The sequence below is a fragment of the Indicator indicator genome, chromosome 6 (assembly GCF_027791375.1).
Source record: "Indicator indicator isolate 239-I01 chromosome 6, UM_Iind_1.1, whole genome shotgun sequence".
Taxonomy (NCBI): domain Eukaryota; kingdom Metazoa; phylum Chordata; class Aves; order Piciformes; family Indicatoridae; genus Indicator; species Indicator indicator.
Window position 1 is genome coordinate 7,792,978 of NC_072015.1, and position 14,376 is coordinate 7,807,353.

The 14,376-nt window shown below is 43.7% G+C and overlaps 1 protein-coding gene across 1 annotated transcript in view; it reads left to right on the top strand.

Moving 5' to 3' along the window:
* Positions 1-9,262, top strand: part of SYCP2L (synaptonemal complex protein 2 like) — a 34,597-nt gene extending 25,335 nt beyond the window's left edge. The window contains exons 27-32 of the mRNA XM_054381954.1: positions 543-667; positions 1,944-2,038; positions 4,261-4,360; positions 4,441-4,499; positions 4,902-4,971; positions 9,137-9,262. Of these exons, the coding sequence (XP_054237929.1) occupies positions 543-667; positions 1,944-2,038; positions 4,261-4,360; positions 4,441-4,499; positions 4,902-4,971; positions 9,137-9,262 (575 nt within the window). The remainder of the gene's footprint in view (positions 1-542; positions 668-1,943; positions 2,039-4,260; positions 4,361-4,440; positions 4,500-4,901; positions 4,972-9,136) is intronic.
* The last annotated feature ends 5,114 nt before the right edge of the window (positions 9,263-14,376 follow it).

A 14,376-nucleotide genomic window follows, 5' to 3' on the forward strand; every position in this document is an offset into this window, starting at 1 on the left:
CTCATTACAACCTCCTTTCAGATAGTCAGGGAGAGCAATGAGGTCATTCCTCAGCCTCCTCTTTTCCAGGCTGAACAACCCAAGATCTCTTAGCTGCTCCTTATAAGGCTTGTGTTCAAGACCCCTCACCAGCCTCACTGACCTTCTTTGGACACACTCCAGCATCTCAATGTCTTTTTTTGTAGTGAAGGATGCAGAACTGAATACGGTGTTCAAGGTGCAGCCTCACCAGTGCTGGCTACAGGGGGGCAATCACTTCCCTCGTCCTGCTTGCCACACTGTTCCAGATACAGGCCAGGATGCTGCTGGTCGTCTTGGCTGCCTGAGCACACTGTTGGCTTACATCCAGTTGGCTAATTCTCAATGCGTTTTGTGGTGGTTTCCCTTCCTCCCTCCCTTGTGAGCTCTAGAAGACCAATACTAAAATTCTAGCTTTCTAACAAACACTGCTCATGTGAATGATAAACCTTTCATCAGCAGGAGAGTTTATATTCCAGTCAGCCCCCCAGCATGGTGCTAAGTGGGCGTTCATTTTCTCCTAGGCCAGGAAATGGATGATAGTGTGGATGATGCATTTTTTCCCAAGGCACTGCATGAAGACTTCAGTGGTTCAGGAGTGATTGCTGCATTTGAAAACTTCACCAGCCAGCTAAAGAAATTGTTCTGGGTAATGTGCCCTCTCTTTTTACATGTGCACTGTGTATGACACTTTTTCTCACAGGACATGAAATTACCTTTTTATTACTAGGGCAGTTGGTATAAATAGTCTATCTATATTTTGTGCCTAAGAGCAGGGTTTTGACTCCAGTGTCTGGTAGCCTGGAGCTCTTAAAAGTATTCTGCACAACTTGTATACCTGAGAAGTGTTACAGGAAAGGTATAAAGGCAGTTCTAAATAAAATTTTGTTTTTCCTTTTTGTCTTATTTGTATATTGGAAAACCACATTTGGTTAGCTATTTCAAATACTTTCCTCATGGAGAAGGGATCAAAGCTTTTTTTGAAAGCATAATGACAGTGGAGCTGTGGATTGTTATCCTCCTGAGTACATACTAGACATACAGAAGCTACTTCTTGGAGCATAGAGCAGCTTCACTGTGGTGTGAACTGTGCAACTTCTTTGTAATGAAAGCCAGAAAGCAATGCAGACAGCTCTTATTGACTAGAATGTGTGGATCCATGAGAACACGCTTGTGTCTTTGAGATTAATGGTATGTGGAGGTGTTGGTTGCACAGCTGATAGTGTATAGGCTGAGTATTCTTCCTCAGCTCTATAGACATACTTGAGATGCAGGGCAAGCAACCAGCTGCTACTGTTTATTTTAGCTATAACAAATAATCTGGACATGAAACCAAGTTTAGCATTAGAGGACAATATCTGACCCATCACAAAATTTTCTCAGGTTTAAAAGCTTTGAATAGAGCAGACTCATACTGATCAGCACTTTGTGTCCTGTAGCCATGATTTTTTGTTTTGAGCTGGTGAGAGGTGTTCATGACAAACTTCTGGCACCAAGTGCTTGAATCAAGGCTTGAGGTGGCTGCTTTTACAAATCAATTGTGATTATAATGCACACAGTTTGTATTAATGCTGAAGTGGTGCTAGCAAAGATTTGGTTTTGTGCAGTTGTTAGACGTGGTGGAGTATGGGTGAAGCTCACTTCTTTGCTGCCTGGATAATGTGACCAGGACCTGAAGGAGCATGGGTGGGTAATGTAGAGGTTTGCTGGTGTAACTTATGTGGCTGAACAGCATCAGTTTGGATTTGCAGTACCCTGCCTTACATGTCACCTCACTTCAGTTTGAATTTGACTTAACGGGGTTCCAGCGAAGCTGAGCAGCTGTACATGAAGGGATCTGTGTTCCAGAGGAAGGTTTTACAGAGCAGATCTCTAGGGTTTGGCCCAGGCCATTGCCTGTCCCTAATGATGTGTCCTGTGGCTAGCACCGGAACAAAAAGATGGAGGCCAGCGCACAGAACACTCTGAGGACTTCAGAGAGGAATCTGTCCACCCTGCTGAACCAGATACATGAGTGCAGGTAAGTTGTCTGCTGCTGACTGAAAACAGCTTCAGTGTTGTGTGAGTTTTGAGTAGACAGATTAACTAAGGCAAAGCAAGCGTGAGTAGAGGACAGTTGATGAAACAGTCTTGTAATTGTCATCAGTGTTCACAAATTGTTAAAAACTATCTTGTAACAGTAGCTTCTGTTTCTACTTGTGTTAAGAAAGAAGGCAGACTCTTGATTTACTTAATGAAGTAGGGGAGAAGAAAAGAGAGATGTTACAGAGCCATTTCTGTAGATTATTTCCAAGTTCATGAAGTGAGTGCTTACTAGCAAACTTTACAGACAGGGATGAGGCTTTAAGAAGGTCCTTTTGCTTTACATATTGTCAGATTTCTCAGGTAGGAGTTATATTAAACCAACTATAATGATTATGGGTTTGTCATAAGAGAAAAATAAGCACAGCTTAAGATATGAGTAAGTCTGTTAGGCCTACTACACATTGACTTTGCAGGATTTAGATCAAATGTAGTATGAAATAATAGCCCTTAAAGTACAGAATCTGTGGTATCAGTAGGATCTCTATATGCAGAATTTGCTTGTTAAGATACATGGAGAAGCTTGTCTACCCAAAACAAAACCAGAGGACTTTTTAGAGAGGAAGATAAAGAGTTGATCACAGGATTGTTTTGCTTGGAAGAGATCTTTAAGATCAAGTCCAAGAGTTAACATAGCAGTGCCAGGTCACCACTACACTGTATCTCTCAGCACTACATCTACACAGCTTTTAAATATCTTCAGGGACAGGGATTCAATTGCTCACATAGGCAGCCTGTTCCAGGGCTTGACAACCCTTCCCTAAAAAAATTTTTTCTAATGTCCAACCTAAACCTCCTGTTTGAGGTGCAGCCTCACCAGGGCTGAGTACAGGGAGGCAGCAGAAAGAGAGCAGACCTAGAAATTCTTAGGGTGTGTGGAGGATAACTTCCTGACATGGCTGGTGATGGAGTCAACTAGGGAAGGTGCCCTGCTGGACCTGCTGCTTGTGAACAGAGAAGGACTTGTGGGTGGTGTAACAACTGAGGGCTGTCTTGGGCATAGAGATGATGAAATGGTGGAGTTCTTGGTTTGTGGAGAAGAGGGGAGTCAGCAGAACTGCCGTCCTGAAATTCCAGTGGGCAGACCCTGGCCTGTTTCAGAGACTGGTGGACAATGTGCCTTGGGAGGCAGTCCTGAAGAGCCAAGGAGTCACTGAGGTTGAACATTGCTCAAGAGGGAAGTCTTAAAGATGCAGGAACAGGCTGTCCCCTTGTGCCCAACAAGAAGTCATCAGAGAAGAAGGCTGGCCTGGCTGAATAGAGAGATTTGGTTGCAGCTTAAGGAAACCATGAGCCTTTGGTCATTGGGAGAAGAGGAAGAAGGCCACTCAGGAGGACTACAAGATTGTCCTGAGGCTGTGCAGGGAGAAAATTAGAAGGGCCAGAGCCCAAATGGAAATTAATCTGGCTTCAGCTGTTAAAGAGAAAAGGAAATGCTTCTACAAATGTATTAGAAACAAAGTGAGAAGTAAGGAGAATCCCTGCCCTTTATGGGATTCAAAGGGGAATATGATGGTCAGGGATGAGGAAAATGCTGAGGTACTCAATGCTGCCTTTGCCACACTTTTGTGTTCTTAGCTACCTGAAGTCAACCAGAGCTGTAGGGTGGCTGAGACAAAGCTGTGACAAATATGTCCTGCCTTAGAGGGAAGGTTTTTAGAGTCACCATCAAATGATGGTTTGGTATCCTATTGCCAGGGGAAAGAAGAGGGTGGCAAGCTCAAGCAAAAAGGGCTGTGCTGGTTAAGGATTAGAAATTGCAAGCATCATGTGGCAATGCTGTACATGTATCTCAAACCCATGGCAGGAAAACCTACCAGAGCTAATTTTTGTCAAGATGTTGTCTTCAGCTTGGGAGTTGAAATCCCTGGAGGCTAGGAGCGTATGCAGGGAAGTGTTGCACTGAGAACCCTTTTGTATTCTCTTCCCTCAGCTTCTGTTACTGACTGCTATTTGAGACAAGGTACTTGGCTAAACTCCTTTTTAATTTGACCTGGTACAGCTGTTAACATGTCACAGAGCATACCTGGAAACAAAACTCTTTCATGCAGCTCAGCAAGGACACTTGCTTCTGCCTAGTGCATGCTAGGTGCTGAAGGGGTTGTCATCTTTTTTTGTGCTACTGCACGTGTCAAATTTGTTTCTATTCTCCATCACTAGGCTGAGTAAGCTGGAGACTTTCCAGAAGATTGTTATTGAAGAGCTTGATGGTCTTGAGAAGGAAACTCAAATCTTGGCAAATATGGAGAAGGACGCAGTGGTGTGTATGACTTCTTGTATGCTACCCCCCAGGGATTTCCCTTCCCAAGTAAAGGGAGTTTCCTTCGGGGCTCTTTTTAGGACTTCTGGAACACGCAGTTACTCAAACTGAACTCTTTCTGCAACATGCAAAAGCAAAGGTATGTCCTGCATGCTTACAAGTTCCCTGGTCAGAGGCACTATCTAGGCTGATGGTACCATTGCTGATAATTCAGGAAGTATTCTGAACCATTTGCAGCTTCATGAGGGTTTTTGAATTGGGATTAGGGTGGAATGAGAGACTCTCCACGTGGAAAGCTGTGTAGGAGGGGCATCAAAAGGCTTGCATCAGGCACTTGAACAAGGTGCATTCTCTGATCATGTCTATATGGGTGAGAGGAGATGGAAAGGAGGTGACCTTCCCTGTAGAAAAGACACTGTTGGTACAAATGCTGGGCAAAAACTGCAAAAGAAGAATCCTCAGGTTTGTGGCAAATGTCTGAGTTTTCTCAGTAGGTATTAATGCTTTACAGGCAAACTAGCCAAGCTTACTCTTCTTCCAGAATTCAGTCTGTTGACTCAGCCCTGGGTGAAACAGCCAGGACTTCTACTGCCAGTATCCAGAATACAATGGTATGTGCAGTCCATTAGCAGCTCTCTGTGGGTGGTGGGCTTGGAGCTGTGGCCTGACTGATAGGTGTTGGAAGGGAAAAGATGAAACTGAAATCATGAGAGTGGAAAGCTTTGGTTTAGCTCATGGGGATCCTTGGTGTTAATGTAGAGAGAACATGAAGAAAGCAGAATTTGTCCTGCTAGGGATTAGGGAAAGTGGTCTAAAAGCACTTGCCTAAGGCAGAAGGCAAGAACAAGAACCTGGATTCTTATCTTGGGGATTCCTTCATCCAGAGGCTGTCTTCTGTGTAGTTAGTGACCGTTAATGTAGTTCTCTTCTGTCAATTTGTCCAGCTTGCACTTGGAGTTGTGCATCTATGACATGCTGTGGCTTGGAGCCAAACAGCATTTTGCATGCTTTCTCTCATCTACTTTTTGGGTCTGACAACATTTTGTCTGGGATCCTAGTTAAATAGACTTAAATTCTTAAACTCTTCAGAATTATTTTAATTTGTAGGATAAGCTGAGTACTCTTTCTAACTTCAGTACAGTGCCTAGCTTCCATCTTGTCCAGCCCATCACATGCAGATGTGCTACCGCTGCTATTCCTGCTTTTATGTGTAGCCCTGATGGCTTTAGGGATTTGGCAGTCCTGTAATAAGGCTAGGAGGTGATTATGCTGCATGTGATGCTGTGGGTCTGCACTGCACTGAAGAAAGCTCCCTGTGTTGAAAGCACAGCCATATCTGTGGTCACTTCAGTAGTCTGGGCCTGGGATTTTAAAAAAGAGGTTGTGAAAATCAAGTGCTTGTTTACCTTTAGTTGTTAAAGCTGATAGCCTGAGTTTTTCCATTGTAATGGAAAAGTTTCCATTACAAGCACCTTCCCACAGGTGCTCCTGCTAAAGGACACTTTTCAAGAAGGACAGGGCTGAGGCAGGAACGTTTGTACTATGGATGCTACTCATCCTGCAGTATTTCTTTCAGGGTGGGAGTTGAAGAACTAAAAGCTGAATCTAAATGTTCTTCTAGGATCTCTGCAGTTTATCTAATGCAACATAAATGTTTATATAAACAAACTTTTACTTTCTTTTTTTCCTTCCCTGCAGTACGAACACTCGGAGAAGAATGAAGTGGAAAATAATGTGTTTGTTGTTCCTTCTGACTAGCAAAGCCTTGAATTCATGTTGGAGCACCTTAGGCAGCATAGAAAAGATGGCCCTGTGAAGGGTGTTAATCTCTTTTACATGGAAAGAAAAACAAATAATAGAGGAAAGAAGTAGTGATGTTGAATCTTTTTTTTTTTTGCTTAAAAAAAAATAGTGGTTCAGTTTTGACTTCTGTGTTGATAATGTTTTCCTGCAACATGTGTCCATGAAATAGCAAAAAAAAAAAAAAAAGTAAATATCATAATTTAGCCAACAAACTGATACATATAATGGCTTTGAGTATTCTAATGACTTCATAAAATGTAGAAGCATTTAATGAATTATTCTAAGTAAAATATTTGCACAGGGTAACCATTTCCTCACTTCTTTTGGGTTGATCCACTGTGCATGCCTGTGGAAAGGTACTCTGGAGTCCAGCACAACCTGTAAGGTGGAGGGGTTTGGGAGTAACCTTTCTCCTGTGCATCCAGCATTGTGGGAACTTCTGGGTCGAAATCACAGGATGTTAGGGGTTGGAAGAGACCTCTGAAGATCATAGATTCCAACCCCCCTGACAGAGCAGGACCCTAGAATCAAGCACAGCTCACACAGGAACACATCCAGATGGGTCTTGAAAGTCTCCAAAGAAAGAGACTCCACAACCTCTCTGGGCAGCCTGTCCAGTGCTCTGTGACCCTCACAGTGAAGAAGTTTCTCCTCATGTTGAAGTGGAGCATTCTGTGCTGTAGTTTAAATTTATTACCCCTTCTCCTATCACAGGGTGCAACTCAGAAGAGCCTGTCCCCTCTTGACACCCAGCCCTCAGGTATTTATAAACATTTATTAAATCCACTCTCAGTCTTCTCCAGACTAAACAGCCCCAGGGCTCTCAGTCTTTCCTCTCGGGGCAGTGCTCTGGTCCCTCAAGCATCCTGGTAGCTCTCCGTTGGACTCTCCTGAGTAGATCCCTGTCCCTGAGTCATTGAACTCTGGATTGCAGAGATAAAAGGCCCAGAGGCTTGTATTGAATACTGCCCTGATATTTGATGGCAAAGTGGAGCCTCTGGAGAGCAAGAAACGTGGAGCATGGCAGAGAAAATGGAAAGTGAAGCTGGAGAAATTATTTTTAAAGCCAGTCACTGCTGGCTTCTAGGAGAGTTCAAAGTGCAGTGAACAATGTTAGGATTAGATATACTAGCATCAAAGGTCTCTTAAAAATGATAACCCATGCTGTTTAATGGCATCTGCTGTGACAGAGTTCCTGAAAGCAGGGTTGCTCTTCATGAACTGCCTTGAATGCTGTGGCAGGCTTTACACCTACCAGTGCATGTGAATGAATTTGTGGGAACATGGCATGCTTCCAAGCTCTATCTGCTTATAAAACTGACCTCAGCGTGCTGTGTGTGTTGGAGAGAACCATTCCCTGCACACAATGTGACTTCATGATAAAAGCCCTCTTCTGCCAGAGAGTTTCACCACTTCATGTCTTTGGGGGGTGCTGAAACTCTGCCTTATTGAGAAGATCATGCAACAATGGGAAGCTGCTGCTGCCATCATGTAACCTTCTGGGGATTATGCTTGTTCATTTATCTCAAATATTCCTGACTAGAGTTGGCACAAGTCCTATGGTGTGGGTGTTGCCTCAGCCATTTTAAACTTGCTCTCCAAGGAGCACCCTGCCCAAAGGGATGGCTTGAAACAGGAAGAGGTTGAGATATGATGGTTCTCTCTGGGTTAATCACAGAATCACAGGGGCTGGAAGGGACCTTGAGAGATCATCTAGTCCAACCCCCTATACCAAGTCACACAGGAACTCATCCAGGCAGGTCCTGAATATCTCCAGATAGGGAGACTCCAGAACCCCCCTGGGCAGCCTGTTGAGGATTTTTATTCTTTCAAACTGCATTAATAATGGTTGCACTTTTCATTTCTGAGATACTGTTTGATGGTTTTATTGCTCTCTGAGTTAGAGCTGCTAAGCATTTAAGTTTTGTCTGCATAATGGGGTAGATGTGTAGCAAGTCTTGTTCTGCTGTTGCCCCCACCTTCACGTGTGTTGGAGAGCACTCTTGGTGTCTCCTGTGACTGAAAAATTTAGAAACCATTTTCATCCAAGTATCTTTGTTAGATAAGGTACAGAAATGAGGCTGCATACTGTACACTTGTGTAACCTGTCACTACAAAGGTTGGAAGGTGAGTGTTGAGCACTTCAGAGGGTGTGGATAGAGGAGAAAGCAGGAGCTCTTATCAAAAATTAGCATGATGTTTTATGTACCTGCACTTGCTTTTAACTGTTTTATTGAAAAATCTGAACCCTAAAAGGCTGGTTTTGATGCTAGGCATGAGAGAAGGGATGCCATGCAGTTTAGATGTCTCCTCCTCCTGCAGATTTTATATTACCTCATATAAAACGCTTCACCTTTTGAGAAGCTCAGCGAGTTCTAGTCTGTGGAATGTATAAGCTTGGAGGACATGCTGGAAGCTTTGTTTTTTCTTAATGGTCTTTCTATTTGTAGTCAGTAGCAGTTGTGCTTGGAGACACCATCTGAGGCAGGAATGAATGCCTTCCTGATTTTGCACAGCCTATCTTGTACCCCTTCCTGCACTATTGTATTAGTTCAGCATATTTGAACTGAAATGCCCTGAAGGTCTTAAGTCCGTTTGGCTTCTGCAGATATCTTGGCAACTACAGAACTGTAACTGGTTTAACATTTCCTTTTTGGAAGGTAGGTAGCTGACCTTGGCAGGTTTCCTTTGCCTGTTCACTTGCACACTTTTAAATGCTATTTATTGAGCTATTTGTTATTTTATTCCTTTCAGTGCAATGAGACAAGGATCAGTTTTCAGCCTGGTCTTTTGAGCTAGAACAAAGACGATGTGAGTGTTGAAGTGTCAGAACTGTGCATCGGTACACAGAAAGAGAAATGCAAATACAAAGTTCAGGTTGTTCTCAACTGCTTCATGCATTTTAAGCTCTCATGTAGCTTAATATCAAGCTCTGTTATAACCCCTGCTATCTTTATGCTATCTCTCTTTCAGGGGATGATGCTGTACCAAGTGGTTGTTTACCTGCCTGTCCTATATCGATACAATAGTTCATCCAAGATCTTGAGTGCTGCTGTTACTCAGTATCAAGACTTCCTAAAGGCTGCATACCAACAGTGAAAGGAAAGCTCTCTGTGGCTGGAGGCAGGCAGTGTGACCAGCGGAACTGTGCGTTTGTGTTTGGCCTGGCCTGGGCTTGGCTTGCCCTGCACTCAGTAAAGATGTGCTGGGGTGGGCTGGAGTGTGCTGGGACAGGCCTTGCTTATGCAAGTGGTAGGACTGTGTCTAAAATTAGTGGGGTATTAAAACATAGGTATGTGCAGGGGGGTTGGACTAGATGACATTTAAAGATCCTTTCCAAGCCAAACCATTCTATGATCAGGAACAACTGAGAGCTGTATTGTACAGGGGAATCAAATACAGTGACAGCCCCTTTCCTGCTCATGTTCTAAAGGGTGGAGTTTGTTTATCACAAGCAAGAGTTGAGAAAGCATTGCTTACAGCCAGACTGTGAGAGGAGCCCTGAATCCAGTTCCAGAATCAAGCTTGTGTATCTGATTCCAGTCTGGGACTCCTCCAGTGCCTGCCCCCAGCATCAGTGGTGATGGTGATGTAATTATGTAACCTCCCATCAGGGAGGATAAGTTTGATATTGGGTTTGTGTATAACTACTATCTATTTCATTTTATTGCCTTTTTTTTTTTTTCCATTAAAGCTGGTTTAATTTTCTTTTCTAATTCATCAGTCTCTCTCCTTTACTCCCTTTCTCTTTCCCTTTGAGAAGCCAGAGGAGTTAATAGAGAGCATCTGTCACTCATCTAGAGGCCAGTCCTAATCATTGAGAGCAACTTTCTTAGACTTGGGTGCGCAGTAGAACAGAGAAGCAGGTGGCAGCATGGAGCTCTTGTGCCTTTTCAGAGAAAGGTGATTGGTACTGCCCTTGCATTTGGAGTATTGCTGGGAGATGAGCTTGGTAAAACATGATACCTTTTCTCCCAAATGTTACAGGGTAAGGGACTAGTTTCCTAAGTGTAAATAAGCTTTTCCAGAGAATTTGAGTCCAGTCGGATGGACTCTTCAAAGGGGCTGAACAGAATAGAAAAGATAAATTTATTCTACCTCATTGGTTCTGCAAATTTCTGTATAGTTTAGGAACACAGCATGTCTCTCTCTGTCTCTTGCCTTGCTTATTTCTCTGTCTCTGCTTCTGACCTTGCTTGCTTGGCTTGCCAGGTTTTGTTTAGGCTATTGGTAAGAAACAGCCTCGGAAATGAGAGAGAGAGATAATTTGTTAGCTAGTAACAGCCCTCTGGACCTTTGTCCAGGGGGGTCTGGGTCTGTACAGGGGAAGGGGGTTTAACTGGGTTATTGTCTAGTCTTATATGTAAATATTATTTTTTGTACCTTAAAGATGAGTGAAGACAGGCTGATAGTAAAATTTGTTTATTTACAGTGTTACGAATTGCAGGAAAATCAGTTTAAAAAGTCAGCGTTTCTCTTTCTTCAAAGTTGCAGCATTTTGAAGATGTTAAGACAGATCTGAAGATTTTTAAACGCACCTGACTCCAGTGTTCCTGGCTGATTTGGATCTAGAAGGTGATCATCTTGTTTGTTTCTTTTCTTCTCTTTTTTTTTTCTTTTTCTTTTTTTTTTTTTTCCCCAGCCCTTTGTGTTTCAAGTAAGGCATTTATTTACTACTTTTACTTTTGAATGAAGTTTCAACAAAACAAAAGACAATATTTGTGGGTGTGGTCGCTGTAGTAGACTTTCACACTTATCATGCTGACACTGCTCACCTTGATAGTCAAATGCTATGATCTTTGCTATCCAAAGGTTATAGACTCCACTCAGCCTAAAATCCATGCTTGGCAACACCATCATTTTATTGACTGTTCTAGACAAATGGTTCAGTTTGTTGCCTTGTGTCTTATCTTGTGAGCTCTCCCAATTCCCTCTGCCTTTACCCCTATTGCCAGTGTCAAATGATGTCTACTGAACTCTGAAGCTCTCCCTTTACTTAGGGCCACATCCAACACCTTCAGTCAAACCTATGAATTCCTTACAACGTGAGTTTTAACGGTGTCAAGTCAGTACTGGTGAAGCTGCAACGTGACAACCGTGTTAAGTGTTAGGTCCTTCACTACAGGGACATTGAGGGGCAGGAGCATGCCTAAAGAAAGGCAACAAAACTCGTGAAGGGTCTAGAGCATAAGTTTTGTGAGGAGAAGCTGAGGGAACTGAGGTTGTTTAGCCTGGAGAAAATGAGGCTAAGGGAGACCTCCTTGCTTTTTATGACTACTTGAGATGATGTTGTAGTGAGGTGGGGGTCAGTCTGCTCTCCCAAGTACCATGTGACAGGAACAGAGGAAACAGGCTCAAGTTGCACCAGGGAAGATTTAGATTTGATATTAGGAATAAATTATTCCTCCAAGGGCTTGTCATGCTCTGGCACAGGCTGCACAGTAAATTGGTGGAGCCCCCCTCCCTGAAGGGATTTAAAAGATGCATAGATGTGTTTCTGAGGGACATGATTTAGTGGTGACTTGGCAGTGCTTGGTTAAGGGGTTGAACTTGATGATCTTAAAGGTTGCTTCCAACCAAAATAATTTTATGATCATTGTGTGGTATCTTGTGTTCAAAGCACCACACCAAGTAATCTCAGGTGCTACCAGCCCAGCTTCCTGAAATGGCAAGCTCCTGTCAGACTTCCCAGCGTTACTCAGGTTACATATAGGTAAAACATGGAAGTAATATTCATATCTGTCTGCAAGCTATGGAACGGTGCAACTGTTTTATGTCCTTCCTGAGAGCTACCACAGGACCCAAGGGATGGCTTCAGCACATTTTTTTTTTTTCCCTCTTCCCTTACTTTTAGTCCTGGTTTGAGCCAGAACAGAACTACTACTGTGCATTAAAAAGTCCCACTTGCAGGGAGAAGCAGACAGGATGGGTTGCCCTAAACTGGTCAGTAAGGGATTTTATTCCGTCTATGTCATATTCAGTATAAAACTGAGGGATCACCAGAGTCAAACCTCTTGGTCTCAATGGCTGGGATCTGAGGAGGTCTCTGTCCACTTTGCTGTCAGTCCTGATCTGTGTGTTCCTGAATCCTGTCTTTTGTTGAGTCTATATTCACAGTATCTCAGAATGTTAGAGGGCAGAAGGGACCTTGAAAGATCATCCAATCCAACTCCCCTGCCAGAGCAGGATCACCTGTACCAGATTACACAGGAATGCATCCAGATGGGTGTTGAATATCTCCAGAGATAGAGACTCCACAACCACCCTGGGCAGCCTGTTCCAGTATTCCATCACCTTCACAGTGAAAATTTTTTTTTTCTCATGTTCCCATGGAACTTTCTATGCCTCAACTTACATTGCCCCTTGTTCTGTCATTGGGCATCACTGAGCAGAGCCTGACTCCATCCTCTTGGCATTCACCCTGTACATATTTATAAACATGAATAATGTCACCTTTCAGTCTCCTCCTCTCCTAACTAAAGAGACCCAGCTCCCTCAGTCCCTCTTCATAAGGAAGATGTTCCACTCCCTTAATCATTTTTGTGGCTCTGTGCTGGACTCTTTCAAGCGTTCCCTGAGGTCCTTCTTGAGCTGAGAGGCTCAGACACAACATTCTAGATGCAGCCTCACCAGGGCAGAGTAGAGGAGCAGGAAAACCTCTCTCAACCAGACCTCTTCTAATCCACCACAAAATGGTGTTGGCCTTTGTGGCCACAACAGTGCCTTACTGGTTCCTGGTTAACCTTCCATCCGCTAGGACCCCCAGGTCCCTTTCCCCTTCACTGCTCTCCAGCAGGTCAGTCCCCAACCTAACCTGATACATGGGGTTGTTCTTTCCCAGGTGCAAGACCCTACACTTGCCTCTGTTGCACTTCATGGAATTCCTCCCTGCCCAACTCTCCAGCCTAAGTCTTGTTGACTGGTAGCACAACCTTCTGGTGTGTCAGGCTCTCCACCCAGTTTTGTGTCATCAGCAAACTTGCTGACAGTGCTCTTTGTTCCTTCATCTGGGTTGTTGATGAATATATTGAATAGCACTTGTCCCAGTACTGACCCCTGAGGGACTCCACTAGATACAGGCCTGCAACTAGACTCCATCCCGTTGATCACAACTCTGACTTCTTTCCTTCAACTAGTTCACAATTCACCTCACTACCTGATTATCCAGACCACACTGCCTCAGTTTAGCTGTGAGGATGCTGTGGGAGATGGTGTCAAATGCTTTACTGAAATCAAAATACACCACATCCACAACTCTACCACCATCTATCTGCCTGGCTATGTCATCATAAAAGGCTATAAGCTTGGTCAAACATGGCTTCTTTAGTGCCTCTCCAGAGCATCTGTGGCGATAGTGATGTCATTGCCATCAGGGGTTTCTGTTTGGTATTGGTTTGAAAATACTTGCATCTATTTCATTTTACTCTTCATTAAAGCTCTTTTTGTTTTCTTTCCCAGTCCATTAATTCCTCTCCCTTATTTACATACTTTTCCTTTTGGGACTCGTGCTAGTTTAGGAGCTAGGTGCTGTTAAGAACCACAAAGTTACAGACCTCTGGGGGGCCAGAGTGTCCAGGAGGTAGACCGGGAAATGTATTTCATTCCCAAAAGTCCTGCATCCCTAAGAAACTGGCTGCAGAGTCAGTTTGCTTCCCTTTTTCTCTCCCTCTCTCCTCCCAGGCAGGACGCGCACAGGGCTGTTATCTCTGCCAATATTAATTTTTTTGCTGCTTTACAATGGTGTGGTATGAGGGGTAGAGAGACCTGGGAGGGAGGGGGCATGAAAGCCTGGGTTTGTGGGCCTGGTTTAAAGGGAGGTTTGTGTGAAGCTTTGGCTTAATAAGCTTCTGTGTTAAGCCCAGACTATGGATTTTGGTGTATTTTATATGCTTTGTACTATTGTGTATAGTTGTGAATAGCCTTTCCGTTTAAATTTCCCAACTCTCCAATCCTGTGTGTGGAGCGTGTTTCTTTTGGAAGAGGTAAAAGAGCAGTCTGTCTCGTTCTAAACTTAGACGGGACTGGAGAGGGGTTAATAAGAGCATTTGTCACTTGCCTAGTGGCCAGCCCAGCCCTAATCTGTGATACATTTCCTGACCTTGGTCACAGTTGGGTGTGCTGCACAGCCTTGCTTCAAGACCACTCACGTGCACAACATGCTGGCTGAGTTAGTCTGAACGGAGTCCTAACCTTCTGAAGGCATTGCTGGATGT